Source organism: Hemitrygon akajei, unplaced genomic scaffold, assembly GCF_048418815.1.
Source record: "Hemitrygon akajei unplaced genomic scaffold, sHemAka1.3 Scf000034, whole genome shotgun sequence".
NCBI lineage: Eukaryota > Metazoa > Chordata > Chondrichthyes > Myliobatiformes > Dasyatidae > Hemitrygon > Hemitrygon akajei.
In genome coordinates, this window is record NW_027331920.1 from 7276165 (window position 1) to 7297161 (window position 20997).

General features: G+C 52.6%; 1 protein-coding gene across 1 annotated transcript in view; it reads left to right on the forward strand.

Moving 5' to 3' along the window:
• Window positions 1-6523: 6523 nt before the first annotated feature.
• Window positions 6524-20997, forward strand: part of LOC140719982 (zinc-binding protein A33-like) — a 41153-nt gene continuing 26679 nt past the window's right edge. Inside the window, exon 1 of the mRNA XM_073034895.1 lies at window positions 6524-6680. Within this exon, the coding sequence (XP_072890996.1) occupies window positions 6524-6680 (157 nt within the window). The remainder of the gene's footprint in view (window positions 6681-20997) is intronic.

Here is a 20997-nt window from a genome sequence, read left to right on the forward strand (position 1 = left end):
GAGAGCTGCCGGTGGTCGCCTGTTTCCCGATCGGCGTGATGGGCCGATCGACCCCCAGAGAGCTGCCGGTGGCCGCCTGTGTCCCGATCGGCGTGACGGGCCGATCAACCCTCGGAGAGCTGCCGGTGGCCGCCTGTGTCCCGATCGGCGTGATGGGCCGATCGACCCTCGGAGAGCTGCCGGTGGCCGCCTGTGTCCAGATCGGCATGATGGGCCGATCAACCCTCGGAGAGCTGCCGGTGGCCGCCTGTGTCCCGATCGGCGTGATGGGCCGATCAACCCTCGGAGATCTGCCGGTGGCCGCCTGTGTCCCGATCGGCGTGATGGGCCGATCAACCCTCGGAGAGCTGCCGGTGGCCGCCTGTGTCCCGATCGGCGTGATGGGCCGATCAACCCTCGGAGAGCTGCCGGTGGACGCCTGTGTCCCGATCGGCGTGATGGGCCGATCAACCCCCGGAGAGCTGCCGGTGGCCGCCTGTGTCCCAATCGGCGTGATGGGCCGATCAACCCTCAGAGAGCTGCCGGTGGCCGCGTGTGTCCCGATCGGCGTGATGGGATGATCAACCTCCGGAGAGCTGCCGGTGGCCGCCTGTGTCCCGATCGGCGTGATGGGCCGATCAACCCTCAGAGAGCTGCCGGTGGCCGCGTGTGTCCCGATCGGCGTGATGGGATGATCAACCTCCGGAGAGCTGCCGGTGGCCGCCTGTGTCCCGATCGGCGTGATGGGCCGCTCAACCCTTGGAGAGCTGCTGGTGGCCGCCTGTGTCCCGATCGGCGTGATGGGCCGATCAACCCCCAGAGAGCTGCCGGTGGTCGCCTGTGTCCCGATCGGCGTGATGGGCCGATCAACCCCCGGAGATCTGCCGGTGGCCGCCTGTGTCCCGATCGGCGTGATGGGCCGATCGACCCTCGGAGAGCTGCCGGTGGCCGCCTGTGTCCCGATCGGCGTGATGGACCGATCGACCCCCAGAGAGCTGCTGGTGGCCGCCTGTGTCCCGATCGGCGTGATGGGCCGATCAACCCCCGGAGAGCTGCTGGTGGCCGCCTGTGTCCCGATCGGCGTGATGGGCTGCTCAACCCTCGGAGAGCTGCTGGTGGCCACCTGTGTCCCGATCGGCGTGATGGGCCGATCAACCCCCGGAGAGCTGTCGGTGGCCGCCTGTGTCCCGATCAGCGTGATGGGCCGATCGACCCCCAGAGAGCTGCTGGTGGCCGCCTGTGTCCCGATCGGCGTGATGGGCCGATCGACCCCCAGAGAGCTGCTGGTGGCCGCCTGTGTCCCGATCGGCGTGATGGGCCGATCAACCCCCGGAGAGCTGTCGGTGGCCGCCTGTGTCCCGATCAGCGTGATGGGCCGATCGACCCCCAGAGAGCTGCTGGTGGCCGCCTGTGTCTCGATCGGCGTGATGGGCCGATCGACCCCCAGAGAGCTGCTGGTGGCCGCCTGTGTCCCGATCGGCGTGATGGGCTGCTCAACCCTCGGAGAGCTGCCGGTGGTCGCCTGTTTCCCGATCGGCGTGATGGGCCGATCGACCCCCAGAGAGCTGCCGGTGGCCGCCTGTGTCCTGATCAGCGTGATGGGCCGATCAACCCTCGGAGAGCTGCCGGTGGCCGCCTGTGTCCCGATCGGCGTGACGGGCCGATCAACCCCCGGAGAGCTGCCGGTGGCCGCCTGTGTCCCGATCGGCGTGATGGGCCGATCGACCCTCGGAGAGCTGCCGGTGGCCGCCTGTGTCCCGATCGGCGTGATGGGCCGATCAACCCCCGGAGAGCTGCCGGTGGCCGCCTGTGTCCCAATCGGCGTGATGGACCGATCAACCTCGGAGAGCTGCCGGTGGCCGCCTGTGTCCCGATCGGAGTGATGGGCCGATCAACCCTCAGAGAGCTGCTGGTGGCCGCCTGTGTCCCGATCGGCGTGATGGGCCAATCAACCCTCAGAGAGCTGCTGGTGGCCGCCTGTGTCCCGATCGGCGTGATGGGCCGATCAACCCCCGGAGAGCTGCTGGTGGCCGCCTGTGTCCCGATCGGCGTGATGGGCCGATCAACCCTCGGAGAGCTGCTGGTGGCCGCCTGTGTCCCGATCGGCGTGATGGGCCGATCAACCCTCGGAGAGCTGCTGGTGGCCGCCTGTGTCCCGATCGGCGTGATGGGCCGATCAACCCTCGGAGAGCTGCCGGTGGCCGCCTGTGTCCCGATCGGAGTGATGGGCCGATCAACCCTCAGAGAGCTGCTGGTGGCCGCCTGTGTCCCGATCGGCGTGATGGGCCGATCAACCCTCAGAGAGCTGCTGGTGGCCGCCTGTGTCCCGATCGGCGTGATGGGCCGATCAATCCCCGGAGAGCTGCTGGTGGCCGCCTGTGTCCCGATCGGCGTGATGGGCCGATCGACCCTCGGAGAGCTGCCGGTGGCCGCCTGTGTCCCGATCGGCGTGATGGGCCGATCAACCCCCGGAGAGCTGCCGGTGGCCGCCTGTGTCCCAATCGGCGTGATGGACCGATCAACCTCGGAGAGCTGCCGGTGGCCGCCTGTGTCCCGATCGGAGTGATGGGCCGATCAAACCCTCAGAGAGCTGCTGGTGGCCGCCTGTGTCCCGATCGGCGTGATGTGCCGATCAACCCTCGGAGAGCTGCCGGTGGCCGCCTGTGTCCCGATCGGCGTGATGGGCCAATCAACCCTCAGAGAGCTGCTGGTGGCCGCCTGTGTCCCGATCGGCGTGATGTGCCGATCAACCCTCGGAGAGCTGCTGGTGGCCGCCTGTGTCCCGATCGGCGTGATGGGCCGATCAACCCTCAGAGAGCTGCTGGTGGCCGCCTGTGTCCCGATCGGCGTGATGGGCCGATCAATCCCCGGAGAGCTGCTGGTGGCCGCCTGTGTCCCGATCGGCCTGATGGGCCGATCAACCCTCAGAGAGCTGCCGGTGGCCGCCTGTGTCCCGATCGGCGTGACGGGCCGATCAACCCTCGGAGAGCTGCCGGTGGCCGCCTGTGTCCCGATCGGCGTGATGGGCCGATCAACCCTCAGAGAGCTGCCGGTGGCCGCCTGTGTCCCGATCGGCGTGATGGGCCGATCAACCCTCGGAGAGCTGCCGGTGGCCGCCTGTGTCCCGATCGGCGTGATGGGCCGATCAACCCTCGGAGAGCTGCTGGTGGCCGCCTGTGTCCCGATCGGCGTGATGGGCCGATCAACCCTCGGAGAGCTGCTGGTGGCCGCCTGTGTCCCGATCGGCGTGATGGGCTGCTCAACCCTCGGAGAGCTGCTGGTGGCCGCCTGTGTCCCGATCGGCGTGATGGGCCGATCAATCCCCGGTGAGCTGCTGGTGGCCGCCTGTGTCCCGATCGGCGTGATGGGCCGATCAATCCCCGGAGAGCTGCTGGTGGCCGCCTGTGTCCCGATCGGCCTGATGGGCCGATCAACCCTCGGAGAGCTGCTGGTGGCCGCCTGTGTCCCGATCGGCCTGATGGGCCGATCAACCCTCGGAGAGCTGCTGGTGGCCGCCTGTGTCCCGATCGGCGTGATGGGCCGATCAATCCCCGGAGAGCTGCTGGTGGCCGCCTGTGTCCCGATCGGCCTGATGGGCCGATCAACCCCCGGAGAGCTGCCGGTGGCCGCCTGTGTCCTGATCGGCATGATGGGCCGATCAACCCCCGGAGAGCTGCCGGTGGCCGCCTGTGTCCCGATCGGCGTGATGGGCCGATCAACCCTCGGAGAGCTGCCGGTGGCCGCCTGTGTCCCGATCGGCGTGATGGGCCGATCAACCCTCAGAGAGCTGCCGGTGGCTGCCTGTGTCCCGATCGGCGTGATGGGCCGATCAACCCCCGGAGAGCTGCCGGTGGCCGCCTGTGTCCCGATCGGCGTGATGGGCCGATCAACCCCCGGAGAGCTGCCGGTGGCCGCCTGTGTCCCAATCGGCGTGATGGGCCGATCAACCCCCGGAGAGCTGCCGGTGGCCGCCTGTGTCCCAATCGGTGTGATGGGCCGATCAACCCTCGGAGAGCTGCTGTTGGCCGCCTGTGTCCCGATCGGCGTGATGGGCCGATCAACCCCCGGAGAGCTGCTGGTGGCCGCCTGTGTCCCGATCGGCGTGATGGGCCGATCAACCCTCGGAGAGCTGCCGGTGGCCGCCTGTGTCCCGATCGGCCTGATGGGCCGATCAACCCCCGGAGAGCTGCCGGTGGCCGCCTGTGTCCCGATCGGCGTGATGGGCCGATCAACCCTCGGAGAGCTGCTGGTGGCCGCCTGTGTCCCGATCGGCGTGATGGGCCGATCAACCCTCGGAGAGCTGCCGGTGGCCGCCTGTGTCCCGATCGGCGTGATGGGCCGATCAACCCCCGGAGAGCTGCCGGTGACCGCCTGTGTCCCGATCGGCGTGATGGGCCGATCAACCCTCGGAGAGCTGCCGGTGGCCGCCTGTGTCCCGATCGGAGTGATGGGCCGATCAACCCCCGGAGAGCTGCTGGTGGCCGCCTGTGTCCCGATCGGAGTGATGGGCCGATCGACCCCCGGACAGCTGCTGGTGGCCGCCTGTGTCCCGATCGGCGTGATGGGCCGATCAACGCCCAGAGAGCTGCTGGTGGCCGCCTGTGTCCAGATCGGAGTGATGGGCCGATCGACCCCCGGACAGCTGCTGGTGGCCGCCTGTGTCCCGATCGGAGTGATGGGCCGATCAACCCCCGGACAGCTGCCGGTGGCCGCCTGTGTCCCGATCGGTGTGATGGGCCGATCAACCCTCGGAGAGCTGCCGGTGGCCGCCTGTGTCCCGATCGGAGTGATGGGCCGATCAACCCCCGGAGAGCTGCCGGTGGCCGCCTGTGTCCCGATCGGAGTGATGGGCCGATCAAACCCCGGAGAGCTGCTGGTGGCCGCCTGTGTCCCGATCGGCGTGATGGGCCGATCAACCCTCAGAGAGCTGCTGGTGGCCGCCTGTGTCCCGATCGGAGTGATGGGCCGATCAACCCCCGGACAGCTGCCGGTGGCCGCCTGTGTCCCGATCGGTGTGATGGGCCGATCAACCCTCGGAGAGCTGCCGGTGGCCGCCTGTGTCCCGATCGGTGTGATGGGCCGATCAACCCTCAGAGAGCTGCTGGTGGCCGCCTGTGTCCCGATCGGAGTGATGGGCCGATCAACCCCCAGAGAGCTGCTGGTGGCCGCCTGTGTCCCGATCGGAGTGATGGGCCGATCGACCCCCGGACAGCTGCTGGTGGCCGCCTGTGTCCCGATCGGCGTGATGGGCCGATCAGCCCCCAGAGAGCTGCCGGTGGCCGCCTGTGTCCCGATCGGTGTGATGGGCCGATCAACCCTCGGAGAGCTGCTGTTGGCCGCCTGTGTCCCGATCGGTGTGATGGGCCGATCAACCCTCGGAGAGCTGCTGGTGGCCGCCTGTGTCCCGATCGGAGTGATGGGCTAAAGAAGGAGCATAACAGAAAAGAAGCCGGAGAGAAAAGCCTGGTTCAGTCTGAGGCAGGACTGAAAGGGGCAAGTTCTGAAAAAAGAGGCACAAGAGACTGCACCTGCTGGAATCTCAAGTAAGAAACATGAGGCTAGAAGAACTGAGTGGGTCGGGCAGCAACTGCGGAGAGAAATGTACAATCAACTTTCCGGGTCGAGATCCTTCATCTGGACTGTCTCAACCCGAAATGTCAATTTTCCATTTCCCTCCACAGACGCTGCCTGACGAGCTGTGTAACTCCAGCAGCTCGTTTTTACTTTTCTCCAGGTATAAAGAGAGTCAGGCTGGGGGGTGACACGATTGTTCAGTAAATATTTAAAACGATTATTAAATTAGTTCATACCATGCGAGTGGGGATGTGGAGGATATTGTGCAGTGAGGAGACAGATGCAGTGGTGCACTGAGATGCTCCCACAACGAATGATCACACTGGGCCTGTCTCAGAATGAGAGAAATAAGAGACAGACACAGTCTCGCAGGGCTGGGCTAGGAATGATGATTCCTCCGGCTGGAGTGTGTAGCCAAGCTCCAGAGACTCAAAACCCGAGGTCATATTTGGGGGCTCGGCAGGAAAATAGTGATTCTGAGTGAATAACAGAATCAGTGAGGGGCCGAATGGCCACGTCAGCACCTGCTGCTTATTTTCTAAAGCACGAGTTGACCTTTGCGCCTTGTTCTCCCTTGGCCTTCAGCCTGTCGGATTGCACAGGGGAGCGGTGAGAGCTCCGGAGATCCATCAGCAGCCGCTGCGGTTATTTCATGCTCTTGTTATTTATCCTGTTTCTCCGTATTTGCATTTGCACAGTTTGTTACCTTCAGCACTCTGGCTGATCTGTCATGACGCTGTTATAGTTACTACTCTACAGAATTCTTTTTAGTATGTGCGCAGGAAAATGAATCTCGGTGCTGTATGCGGTGATTTATTTGTACTCCGATAATAAAATTTACTTTGAACTTTCAGCCTCGGGGAACTTGCTTTGATTCTGAGAACAAACTGTGACTGACATCTCCAGCTCCCGGCAGCAGCCCGACCTCAGACAAACTCACAGCCAATCAGAGAACAGCGCTGGAACAAACATGCTCTCATTGGCGGAGTGTGTCAGTGGGCGGGACGCCGAGCGCTCAGAATGGAACCGGAAGCGACTGGACCCGGTGAGAAGTCGGAGATCGGGAGCGGCACTTCGGGTAAAGTCTGCAACACCGGCCGGGGTCTTAATTCCTTCAGGTGGCAGAGGTGAGGAGACTGGGTGAGATTCCGTGAGATGTTTCAGCAACACGGAGGGTGCCTGGTCTTTCCCCGCCGTGGATCGGAGCCGGTTGTCCGAAGCTGCCTCCCAGACCCGTCCCCTGTTGCTGGGAGACGGGAGATGCCCCGCAGTGGCTGCCGAAGGATCTCCGGAACTCTTACCGCATTTCTGTGCAATCTGACAGGCTAAAGCCCAAAGGGAAATATTGCACAGGTAAACTTGTGCTTTAGGAAATAAACATGATCGGTGTGGCCATTCGACCCCTTGTGCCTTCTCTGCCCTTCATTCAGCGCCACTTTCCCGCAGTGTTTCCGTCACCACTGTGGCCCTAAATTTGCCTTTTGAACTTAGAAACCTTGTGGAGAAAATTGCAAAAATTCACTGCACTCTGGGTGAGGAAATTCCTGTGAGACTGTCTCAGTCAGACCACCTCTTATTTCTCTAATTTTGAGACAGTCCCAGCCTGTGTAATATCTCCGTGGACATAGCCACCCCCACCCAATCAGTCAATGTGGGAAACCTTCTCTTCATTCCCTGCATCCCGAAGGCGGACTCGGGGAGGGAGATCAGACCTGTGCACAGTGTTCCTTGTCCACTCTCACCGGGACCCCATGTACAGTATCGTCAGCATCAATGACAGAATGAATGGCTTCCCGCTTGCAGAACAGTTGGAGCATCTCACTGTGGTGTGAACTTGCTGATGTATCTTCAGGCTGGATGACTGAGTAGTTCCCCTCCCTCACACAGAGCAGGTGAATGGCCTCTCCCCTCGGTGAACTCACTGGCCAGTCTGTGGGTAGGCTGTGAGTGAATCCCTTCCCACACTGAGAGAAGGAGAATGGTATCTCCCCACGGTGAACTCACTGGCCTGTCTGTGGGTAGGCTGTGAGTGAATCCCTTCCCACACTGAGAGAAGGAGAATGATATTCCACTGCGATCAATTCTCTGTCAATTCAGAAAGGTGAATAAGATGATGAGGGATAGAGGCTTTTTCCCAAGACTGAAAATAAAACATAGAATAGTACAGCACATTACAGGCCCCTCAGCCCACAATGTTGTGCTGACCCTCAAACCCTGCCTCCTATATAAAGCCCCACCTTGAATTCCTCCATATACCTGTCTAGTAGCCTCTTAAATTTCACTAGTGTATCTGCCTCTGACTCGGGCAGTGCATTCCACGCACCAACCACGCTCTGAGTGAAAAACCTTCCTCTAATATCCCCCTTGAACTTCCCTCCCCTTACCTTAAATCCATGTCCTCTTGTACTGAGCAGTGGTGCCCTGGGGAAGAGGCGCTGGCTGTCCACTCTATCTATTCCTCTTAATATCTTGTACACCTCTATCATGTCTCCTCTCATCCTCCTTCTCTCCAAAGAGTAAAGCCCTAGCTCCCTTAATCTCTGATTATAATCCATACTCTCTAAACCAGGCAGCATCCTGGTAAATCTCCTCTGTACCCTTTCCAATGCTTCCACATCCTTCCTATAGTGAGGTGACCAGAACTGGACAGAGTACTCCAAGTGTGGCACAACCAGAGTTTTATAGAGCTGCATCACTACATCGCGTCTCTTAAACTCTATCCCTCGACTTATGAAAGCGAACACCCCATAAGCTTTCTTAACTACCCTATCTACCTGTGAGGCAACTTTCAGGGATCTGTGGACATGTACCCCCAGATCTCTCTGCTCCTCCACACTACCAAGTATCCTGCCATTTACTTTGTACTCTGCCTTGGAGTTTGTCCTTCCAAAGTGTACCACCTCACATTTCTCCAGGTTGAACTCCTTCTGCCACTTCTCAGCCCACTTCTGCATTCTATCAATGTCTCTCTGCAATCTTTGACAATCCTCTACACTGTCTACAACACCACCAACCTTTGTGTCGTCTGCAAACTTGCCAACCCACCCTTCTACCCCTACATCCAGGTCGTTAACAAAAATCACGAAAAGTAGAGGTCCCAGCACAGATCCTTGTGGGACACCACTAGTCACAACCCTCCAATCTGAATGTACTCACTCCACCATGACCCTCTGCCTTCTACAGGCAAGCCAATTCTTAATCCACCTGGCCAAACTTCCCTGGATCCCATGCCTTCTGACTTTCTGAATAAGCCTACCATGTGGAACCTTGTCAAATGCCTTACTAAAATCCATATAGATCACATCCACTGCACTACCCTCATCTATATGCCTGGTCACCTCCTCAAAGAACTCTTATCAGGCTTGTTAGACACGATCTGCCATTCACAAAGCCATGCTGACTGTCCCTGATCAGACCATGATTCTCTAAATGCCCACAGAGCCTATCTCTAAGAATCTTTTCCAACAGCTTTCCCACAACAGACATAAGGCTCACTGGTCTGTAATTACCTGGACTATCCCTACTACCTTTTTTGAACAAGGGGACAACATTTGCCTCCCTCCAATCCACCGGTACCATTCCCGTGGACAACGAGGACATAAAAATCATAGCCAGAGGTTCAGCAATCTCTTCCCTCGCCTCGTGGAGCAGCCTGGGGAATATTCCGTCAGGCCCCAGGGACTTATCCGTCCTAATTTATTTTAACAACTCCAACACCTCCTCTCCCTTAATATCAACATGCCCCAGAACATCAACCTCACTCATATTGTCCTCACCGTCATCAAGTTCCCTCTCAGTGTGAATACCGAAGAGAAGTATTCATTGAGGACCTCGCTCACTTCCACAGCCTCCAGGCACATCTCCCCACTTTTATCTCTAATCGGTCCTACCTTCACTCCTGTCATTCTTTTGTTCTTCACATAATTGAAGAATGCCTTGGGGTTTTCCTTTACCCTACTCGCCAAGGCTTTCTCATGCCCCCTTCTTGCTCTTCTCAGCCCCTACTTAAGCTCCTTTCGTGCTACCCTATATTCCTCAATAGACCCATCTGATCCTTGCTTCCTAAACCTCATGTAAGCTGTCTTCTTCCACCTGACTAGATTTTCCACTTCACTTGTCACCCATGGTTCCTTCACCCTACCATTCTTTATCTTCCTCACCGGGACCAATTTATCCCTAACATCCTGCAAGAGATCCTTGAACATCGACCACATGTCCATAGTACATTTCCCTGCAAAAACATCATCCCAATTCACACCCACAAGTTCTAGCCTTATAGCCTCATATTTTGCCCTTCCCCAATTAAAAAATTTCCTGTCCTTTCTGATTCTATCTTTTTCCATGATAATGCTAAAGATCAGGGAGCAGTGATCACTGTCTCCCAGATGCTCACCCACTGACAGATCTGTGACCTGACCCGGTTCGTTACCTAATACTAGATCTAGTATGGCATTCCCCCTAGTCGGCCTGTCAACATACTGTGACAGGAATCCATCCTGGACACACTTAACAAACTCTGCCCCATCTAAACCCTTGGAACTAATCAAGTACCAATCAATATTAGGGAAATTAAAGTCACCAATGATAACAACCCTGTTATTTTTGCACCTTTCCAAAATCTGCCTCCCAATCTGTTGCTCGGTATCTCGGCTGCTACCAGGAGGCCTATAGAATACCCCCAGTAGAGTAACTGCTCCCTTCCTGTTCCTGATTTCTACCCATACTGACTCAAAAGAGGATCCTGCTACATTACCCACCCTTTCTGCAGTATCCCTGACCAGTAATGGCTCACAGGAGGGAGCATAGTTTTAAGGTGCTTGGAAGTCGGTACAAGGGGGATGTCAGAGGTAAGTTTTTCACACAGAGTGGTGAGTGTGTGGAATACACTGCGAAGGTGGGAGAGGTGGATACAGTAGGGTATTTCAAGAGACTCTCGGATAGATACATGGAGCTAGGATGAGTAGAGGGTGATGTGGTAGGAAATTTCTAGGCAGTTTCTCAGTTAGATTGCATGATCTGCACAACATTCTGGGATGAAGGGCGTGTAATGTAATGTAGATTTCTTTGTTTCTGTATGAACTCCTCACCTTCTAACAAGGCAAGAATTAGGCATCCAGAGTGACCATCAAATTCTCTGACTGTATTCCTATCTGTATGAGAATGGGCTGTTTCTGCCTTCGATCAAACTGTGACTTGGCTCAGTTTGTTCTTTGGTATTATCTCAGTTCTGCTCATGTTCCACAACACTGCAAAGAGCACTTGTTACTACATGTCTGATCCTGGAGATTTTCTGATTCCTTGGATTCCCTCCCCCCAGCTGATGGACAGTGATGAACACATTGATGGCAATGGCAATGACATGAAAGTAGTTATTCTCATTGGAGTGTGGCACTTTTGTGATGTGAAAGCCATAACTCAGCTGGCATCGAGGACAAAGCTGTTTTATATCCTTCTTTACAGAGAGAGAACTAAATCTGACGGAAGGATTTTTTTTTGCCATACAGCACTAATTGACATTTTTACTGATTGGAAAGTAGACATTTCATCCAAGATTAACTCGGAAATATATTTTTGTTCCGAGTTACTAATCCTTGCAATTATATAGCTGGGCCTCGGCAGTGTTTGGGAGATAAATTCGCTCACATTTCCTCCGACTGCACCGGGACAACGCTGGCAGCGTCACCCATGGCTACACCTTTACCCAGAAGGCCCCGCGAACGAGAAACCTGTCTTATCAGCCAGCCAGCGATGCGCATGCGCCGCAGAAATGGCGCGCTCATGAGCTGAAAACACCCCGGGACCCTGGTATGGATCGTGGGGCTGAGAAAGAGGGAACCGACCGGTGCTGTCCTGGGATGCAGGACCAGTGCGGCAGGAGCTCACAGTAATAACCCTTCAAACGTGTTTCAGACACCGGAGATTAATTCCCGCCCGGAGACCCTCCTACCTGCAGCCGGTCCTTGTGAGTCCCTCGTGAACTGAGCGCATGCGCGATATTCGGGATGACCTCCGCGCATGCGCATGTGAACAAACAGGAGAAAATCTGCAGATGCGGAAATCCAAAGCGGGAAATGCTGGAGGAAAATCAGAGGGGCCGGGAGCAACTATGGAGAGGAGAGAACAGTCGGCGTTTCAGACCGAGACCCTTCTTCAGGACTGGAAAGGAAGGGAGGTAGTAAGAATGTGGGGGGAGGTGAGATAATAGTGTGAACAGAAACGTGGACAGGACAGTTCTTTGTGGGTCTCCAGTACCACTCATCACCACTTCCGGCAGAGAACCACCAGCAGTGCAAACTGGGGTCTGTCTGTCAGGAAGGCAGTAATCCAGGAGTCAGTGAGTTTGTCTACGCCCATCCTTTGCAGGTTGTTGCACTGAAGACGTGACTGGATTGTATTGAAGGCACTAGCGAAATAAAAAAAAAGCGATTCTCACAATGCCAATGGGAGTGAGCTCGCTGCACCAGATAGATTATGTATCCACACCCTCATGAGGTTGGTAGGCAAACTTTAGAGCGTCCAGGGTAAGTCAGGACCAGCCTGTCCATCACCATCATCACATGAGATGTGAGTGCTATTAGTCTGTCGTCATTAAGTTCAGATGGAGTCGCCTTGTTGAGCAAAGGAATCAAGCAGGAAGTCTTCCACAGCACCGGTATCTTTTCCCGACTCAGTCTCAGATTGTAAAGGTGAGACAAAATTCCAGAGAGCAAGTTCACACAGGCTGTTCACCTGCTCCTTGTTTGCAAAAGGACTCATCCAGACATCCGATTTGCAGAAACACCAGTGCGTTCACACTGGGGAGAAGTCGTTCTCCTGCTCCTAGTGTGGGAAAGGATTCATTCAGTTACCTGAGCAACTGAAACACCAGACAGTTCACGCAACGGAAGGAGCTGTACACCTGTTCAGAGTGTGGGGAGAGTTTAATTCAGTTAACCCACCCTGAGAGGCTCCAGCGAGTTCACAATAAGTAGAGGCCACACTTCTGTCCTGAGAGAGCAGAGAGATTCACCCTGCTGAAACTCCAGCAACTTCACTCCAGGGAGGGAGACATGAGGGAGCTGTGGAATTCATTGCCATGGACCTCTCAGAGGCCGGATCTCAGTGTTTACATAATCAGAGACTGACCAGTACTGGATTCCTAAAGGCGTCGAAGGTCATGGGAAGAAGACAGGGAACGGGGTTGAGAAGGATAATAACAGACACTGGGACAGGGACAGAAATAGGAAAGTTTAGAGTCAGACGTGTCAAGCACAGAGAGATGGGACAGACTCCGATGGGGGATCTTGTCCGGCACAGAACAGTGGGGCTGAACACCGGTTCATTTTCCACTCTCGGACCGTCACTGAGACCATTTCACATCAGTACATGTTTTACAAACAGTACTTTTCAATGTTCAAGATCAACGTAAATTTATTAAAGAAGTGTGTTAACCCGGGGCATAAGAACGATTTATTTTCTCGTTGGCAAGGCAACTCAATGCTCACCCCCATCCAGGGGTAGGGAATGGGACCGATTCCAGAGGAGGATGGTTTTGTGACTCTGGGGCTTTGTAATGGAACCCTAACTCCATCCTCCTCATTCCCCTTTTCCCTCCTGACTCCCCTCCCTCACACTCCAATGCATGTGTTTGTGTGCTCTCTCACCCTCCATCAACGATGTCCTTTCTCCACAAACACACTCACACTCTGTGCACACTGCAATCCCTGTGGGCTCAACCGATCCAAATATTTAATGCCCTCCCTCCGGCACCAACTCCTTCGCCACGTGTTAAACAGTTTATCCTTCCTATTCCTGGCACATGGCATAGATGGCAGTCCTGAGATCACAGCCCCGTATGAGCTGTCTCTTTAATTAGCACTTCACTTCCTGAACTTCCTTTGCAGAACCTTGTTACTCTACCCTGTTCCCATCTGAGCCGCAGAGCCATACCAAGCGCCAGAGACCCAACAGCTGTGACTTTCCTTTGTGAGGTCATTCCCCCAGCCCACCGGTGTGTAAAGTGATATACCTGTTGTTCAGGGGATGGCCACAGGGATGCGCTGTTGTGACTTCCTTTGCGAGGCCATTTCCCCCAGCCCACCGCTGTGAAAAGTGATATACCTGTTGTTCAGGGGGATGGCCACAGGGCTGCGCTGCACTCTCCTTCCTGACCGTCACTCAGTTTCCGGTGCCGTGACCTTGGGTGCAACTACTTCTCTCTATTTGACCTACCTATCACCACTCCAGCATCAATCCCTTCCCTCCCTTCCCTCAGTAGTCAAGGGTGCATTTCATTCGGTCCCGGCGAATTATCTAACTTTCAAAAGCTCCAGAACATCCTCTTTCTTAATGACTATAAACTCAAGCCTTTCAGTCCAATCAGGTCCTATTCATTGGTGAATACTGAAGCAAAGTATTCATTAAATACATCCGCTACCTCCTTCCGCTCCATGCACATGCTTCCACAATTGTACCCGATTGGTCCTATTCTCACACGGTTCATCATCATTATTGTAGAAAGCCTTGTGGTTTTCCTTAATCCCGCTCGCCAAGGCCTTCTCATGGCTCCTGCTCGCTCTTGTCATTTTCTAGAGCTACAATAGTACCAATTTTCTTGAAACTTTTGTTAGGTTTTCTTCTTAACGAGATTTTCAACATCCTTTGTACAGCATGGTTCTTTTACCCTGCCACCCTTTCCTCGCCTCAATGGAACATACCTATGCAGAATGCCATACAAATATTCCCGGAACAATTGCCATATTTCTGCAGTGCATTCACCTGAGAACATCTGCTCCCAATTTATGTTTCCACGTTCCTGCCCAATAGCATCGTATTTCCCCTTACCCCGGTGAAATGTTTTCCCAAATTGTCTGCTCCTATCCCTCTTCAGACGCCATGGTGAAGGAGATAGAGTTGTAGTCGCTACCTCCAAAATCCTCTCCCACCGAGAGGTCTGACGCCTGACCAGGTTCATTTCCCCAAACCGGAAATCTTGCCACAGACCCGGCTTCAAGAGTCTGAGCATAGAATCCAAATCAAGTGCAGGCCTATTCATCCGATGTGTGTATGAGCTACTGACGTCTTCAATCCGGAGCGATTTACCTGATGTTCCAACGGATTAACTGCTAATTACAACCTAAATGCAGCAAAAGAGATTTTCTTACCGCTAATCTATAAAGCTGCATCATCTACATACTGTGATTTACCCACCCCAGTACCTATCTCAGACAGAATATCATTAATCATAATATTAAAGGATTTCAATACTGCCATGTAAGGTTCGAATATGAGTTTCCCACCCTCACCTGCATCGACTGCCGAAATAAATAAGTCTGAAAAACATACAATCTCGCCTTCACTCCTAATTTTCGTAATTTAATCAAAAGTCCTTCATTCCAGAACTTATCATCTGCCTTTTCAATATCAAAACATACTGTTATTACAACATCTTTATTTAACAGTACTTTCCTATTCTCATCTTCCAAACATAAAACTGAATCGGATGTTTTCTACACTTCCGAAATGCACTCTGATACAACGCTGTATCACCTCTCTTCCAGAATATAATCCAAACGCTCTATCACCATAAATTCGATGAGTTTACATCAATGATTTATGAATGATTTAGCCTCTGACCAGAAGACTCAGACGGGGATCTCCCAGGTTTCAGAGTCGGCACTAGAACTGCCAGATTCCATCAGAAAGGAAGATGCCCTAACTTCCAAATACGATTAAAACATACATTGAAATATTATCACAAGAGCGTTGTCAGGGCATGTGACTGATCATACAGCAACACACATCATTCTTTCCTGCCGACATCTGACCTGCATTAAGAAAAGCTTTCTTAAATTTACAGATGGAAAATTCGACATCAGTAATACTACCATTGCTGCAGTTGACTTCCAACGCATTAGGGAGTTCATTTAGAACGTCCACATCTGCCGACACCTCAAAATCTATGCGCAACCTCAAATCCGTGCCTACCCTCAAATCCGTGCTCATCCTCAAATCCGTGCACACCCTCAAATCTGTATGCACCCGTAAATCAGCCTTCACCACCAAATCGGAGGGCAACCCGCAAATCCAATGCTGCTCCCTAATCCGCGTGCACCCCCAAATCTGCGTACAGACAAACACAGCTTTTGTAGCAGAACAATCAGCCCATTGATTGCTGGCAACATGTCTCTGTGCAGGGACCCGAGGGAAACCGATCTGTTAATCCAGCACATCGCATATGCAATTATGTTGGCTGAGCTTGCAACAGTAAACCCTACCGACTGCTAGAATGACCATCTTAAAGACTCATCAACACCGAAAAGGAATCTGATCAAATTACAAATTTGCAAGGACAAGTTTCACCCACACACTTTAAGCCTAAAATGACGGCAACTAATTCTGATGTACAAACTGGAAAATGATCAGTACGTCGTTTCTTTATCGTTCTCTGCAATTCAGGCACAAAAACAGCCACACCAACGTTCCCAGTAAAAATATTTTAGAAACACCTGTAAAAATGTTCTATCATATCATAATAATTTTCTTTTAAGTACTGATGACCCCAAAGACTCCCAGTCATAACAGAATCCTTGGAATTTATTAAATTAACTAAAGTCATTGAAAAAAAATAACAGGGTGGCGTTACCGGGAACGCTACAGTGGAACTTATTGCATCATCCAGCAAACATATATCCCTAGCGAGAGAAGAACATATCCACACAATACTAAACCCTCTCTTCTTGTGACGTTTCCACACACTTAACAGGATGATCATTTCTTTGCCCCTCGAATCAATCCAGTGCGTTCACATCAACTTGAGCCACCGCATCCGGAAGCGTCATCGTCCCGTTCCAGCCGATAAATCCGAAACAGGGGACCACCTTATGGCACCACAACACAATCTGAGAGGTTGTGCGTGTAACACATCCAAACAAGTCTAAAATGAAGCGGATCCTTACGCCATACAACCTTTATCAGGAGCAGCTCTAAAGAAAGAAATTCAACAAAGATTTTCATGTTGCACCCCAAGAATACCCAGATAAACACCTGAGGTGTGTGTGTGCGGTTGTCTGCTGTTTATGTGTGTGTGTGTGTGTGTACTTGAGAGAGAGAGTAACACCTCGGTGGTTCAATTCATTAATAAAGTTGCCCATTGAGCGCAACCCAGATGCAGCTTCAATGTATCCAGTCCGGGCTCCAGATCTTCTCATACGAACAAGCTGGATGAACTCAGCAGGTTGGACAGCATCCGTTGAAACCAGCAGTCAACGTTTCGCGCCAAGACCTTTCGTCAACACTAAAGAAGGAGGGGCCGGAGGCCCCGATAAAGAAGATGGGGGGAGTGTGGAAGGTGCCAGGTGAAAAACCAGAAGAAAGATCAAGGGGTGGGGAGGGGAAGCAGGGAGGGGTTAGGCAGGAGAAGAGAAGAAGGAATGTAAGGGGAAAACAGTATGGGTAGTAGAAGAAGGCAGAATCATGAGAGAGGTGATAGGCAGCTAGAAGAGGAGGCAGAGTGAAAGTGGGATGGTGGAAGGGAGAAGGAGGAATTACCGGAAGTTGGAGAATTCGATGTTCATACCAAGGGGTTGGAAACTACCCAGCAGGTATATAAGGTGTTGCTCCTCCAACCTGAGTTTGGCCTCATGGTGGCAGTAGAGGAGACCGTGCATGGACATATCCGAATGGGAATGTGAAGCAGAGTTGAAGTGGGTGGCAACAGGGAGATCCTGTCTGTTGTGGCGGACGGAACGGAGGTGCTCGATGAAGCTGTCCCCCCAATCTGTGTCGGATCTCCTCTACATCGGCGACTGAAACGTGTGTGTGTGTGAGAGAGATGGTGTGCACGTCAATTTGCGTGCGTTTCCCTGAGTCTGTCTCAGTTCCTGTGCGTGTGCGTTTCTCTGTATGTATGTGCGTTTTTGTGTAGGCGGATGCATGTGTGTGTGCGTTTGCGTGTGGATCTATGTAGGTCTGAATCTGTGAGTCTGTGTGTGTTGTTGACTGTTGGTGTGTGTCTGCGTGTAGGTCCCTATGGGTGTCCGTGTGGGATTGGATCTGAATGTGTTTGTCTGTTTTTGCTTGCTTGTTGGCCAGCAAGCAGACAGTGCTGAATGTTTGTTCAGACGTGGTGGCGACTGAGAACACTTGGCTTCTCCGAAAGAGACCATTCAGGATACCAGGGGGATGTGAATATCCTGGTTCGGGGCACTCTTTGGTATGACATTGTTTGTCCGCGATACAGCGATATCACGGACTAAATTGTGAAGCGGGGAGAACTCGGAGAGTCCTTGTTAAAAACATTTGATCAGGTTGAAGGGGTATATCAGTCTGAAATCTCCCATCCTAAACGTCAGGGAATAAATTCCTTACCTATTCAACCTTTCCCTACAACTCAGTTGCTCAATTCCCAGCAACATTCCTGAAAATTCTCTCTGCACTCTTTCAATCAGATTCATATTTTCCCTGTAGGTTTGTAGCAAAAGCTACACGAATGCGGCCTCGCCAGCATCTTATACAGTTTCAACATACCATACCGTCTTCTGTACGCAATACTTTCATTTCTGAATGCCGATGTGCCAAAAGCTCTCTGTACGACCCTATCTACCTGTGAAGCCACGTTCAAGTCATTATGAATCTGTATTCCTAGATCCCTCTCTTCTACCGCATTCCCCGATGCTCGACTGATCACCTGATTTGTCCACGCCAAGTGTAACATCTCACACTGGTCTGCATTAAAATTCATCCGCAATGTTTCAGCCCATTTTTCCATCTGGTCCAAATCCCCCGGCAAACTTTGATAGCCTTTCTGATTGTCTACAATACAACACAATCTGGATGACATCCACAGGTTTGATCCGGTTCATCACATTAACATTCAGATTGTTGATATGGATGACAAACAACAACATCCCTGCGCCACTCCAGTAGTCACAGGCTTCCAGTCAGAGAGGCAACCGACTGTTTCCACACTCTGCCTCCTCCAATTCACTACCTCATTCCGAATGCCCAGCGACTCAACCTTCTGAACCAAGTCCGAAGCGGGACCTCGGCAATGGCCTTGCTAAATTACCTGTAGACCACATCCACTGACTTTCTTCCATCAGATTTCTTAGTAAGCACCTCTGAAGACTCTGTAAGATTGATTAGACATGGAAGCATCACGCACAAAGCTATATTGACTATCCCTAATCAGGCCCTGGCTCTCCAAGTACGTATATATCCGGGTCAGAATAACTTCCAATAGCTTTCCAACTAAATATTTGTTGAGAGTTTCGCTCAGGGCTAACAACCCGGGCTGACCAAACAGAACAGTCACAGAAACGGCAATGAAGAACACTCCAACATCCGTGTGCGCTGGTATTCCTCTGTCTCCACCAGGGACTTGCATAGCTCACTGGTGAACCGAGTGGAAGCTACTGACACGATAATGGAAGTTGTGACCAGCGCCAGGACCCACACTGAAACTGGTTTCAGCCAACAACCAAGAGAGTTGCAGAAGCTTCATTACTGTTCGAAACCTCTCATCCTCCGACACCCCCCAAACAGGCCGACACCTATATATCCATGCGCACCCCATATCTGCCCACAATTCGAATCTAAAAGCATCCGCAAGAGCGCACACATCCTTATCAGGTGCTACCCAAGACCAGATCATATTATCCCAGAGCAAGAATCAGTTCAAAGTGATCTCAAAATGGAGGGCTGCAAGTCCAGTCTTCCAAAATGGCCTCCTCCATCGTCAAGCACATGACAAGAGCAAAGTTCAAAGTTTAAAGTATATTTATTATCAACGTATGTATAAATTGTGCAATTTTGATATTCATCACAACTCTGGTTCTGCTGACATTCCCGAATCTGTGCGCATCTCCAAATACGTACACAGCCTTCACATTCTCCTTGAACCTACCCCGTCTCACCTGCAATGTATTTCCCCTGGTGTTAGTCATTTCAACCCTGGGAAATGGATACATTTGGTCGACTCTATCTATGCCTCTCATAATCATATGAACTTCCATCGAATCTCTCCTCAGCGTCCAACGCTCCAGAAGAATCAAATCAAGTTTATCCGGACTCTGGTAGTAGCACATGTTCTCTGAACCGGGCAGCATCCTGGAAAATCTCTTCTGCACCCTCCCCAAAACTTCAACATCATTGCTATAGTGGGGTGATCAGAACTGTATCCAATACTCCAGATGTGGCAGAACCAGAGTTTTGTCGAGGTGGAGCATAATTTCCTGACTTTTGAACTCAGTTTCTCGTCTAATAAAAGCACGAACCTCATAAGCCTTCGTAACCACCACATCGACCTGTATAGACACTTTCAACGAGATATTGCTTTGGATCCCAAGATCCCAAGCGCGGGGTGGATGAGACCTGGTGTTAATTGAACATGTTCGTGGGCCTAAGGCCAGGGTTAGTCGGGCTGCAGTCCGGGATACTTGGGTTGTTGGCCCTTAGACCTGAGGATTTGGGTGAGCGGTAATGTTGGGGATGTATATGTGAGGCTGGGGGAGACAGGGTTGTGGAGTTTACGGTCGGGCAGAATATGGGACTCTGCCAGATCGGGTTGTGAAACAATTTTAATCTGGACCACGCCTTTCATTAACCCAGTCCAGCCGAGGTCGGCTTAATTAAGCGGGTGAACACTAGAACGCGTCATCAGTAATGTAAACTGGGGTCGATGGGTAATTCAGGACTTTAATCACTCGACACTCTCACCAGGGCGACCCAGCAGGGTTGATTAGGCCAGGCTTGTTGTACTCCCATGGGCAAAGATAATGGAAACCATTCAATCCCGAGTTTAAGGTGTTTCCGACCTCTTTATTTGATTTTATTTTAACAATTTGGGTCGTAAAATGGTTTGAGGCCGAGTTATAAGGTTTCGTCTCACAGTAAGATGTAACCTCCCTACTTGAAATTTACTGCAATCTTTATTCTGCATTTGGGATTGGTGGGTCGCCTGGTTTAAATCAACAGGGTTTACTGGAGATTCAGAGTCACTCCACCCTGTCACGGAGAGATTAGAGCGACTTGTTTTTTCTGGTTCCAGCTTAACTAACTGGATCCCTCTCATCTTCTTGGTATCTCGGCTTTTTGATTGACTGAGGAAATGAAGAGCATGTCACGGTTAGGTTAGGTTGTGATTATGGGGGCAGGGGAAAAATCATCCCTCGTGCTTCAATCCAATTCGTGATCCAATTCTTCCAGTTGTTCACACTCCCCTGCTTCTCCCCAAAACCTTTAATTCTCTGGCTAATCAAACACCTATCTATCTCTGCCTTCAATGTACCGAATGACTTGCTCGTGGCAAAAAGATTCGGCAGATTTACCACCCTCTGACTAAAGTAATTTCTCCGCATGTCTGGTCTAAATGGACGTCCTACAATAATGAAGTCGTGCCCTCTTTTCCTAGACTCCCTTATCATGGGAAATAACTTAGCCATATCTAATCTGTTCAGGCCTTTT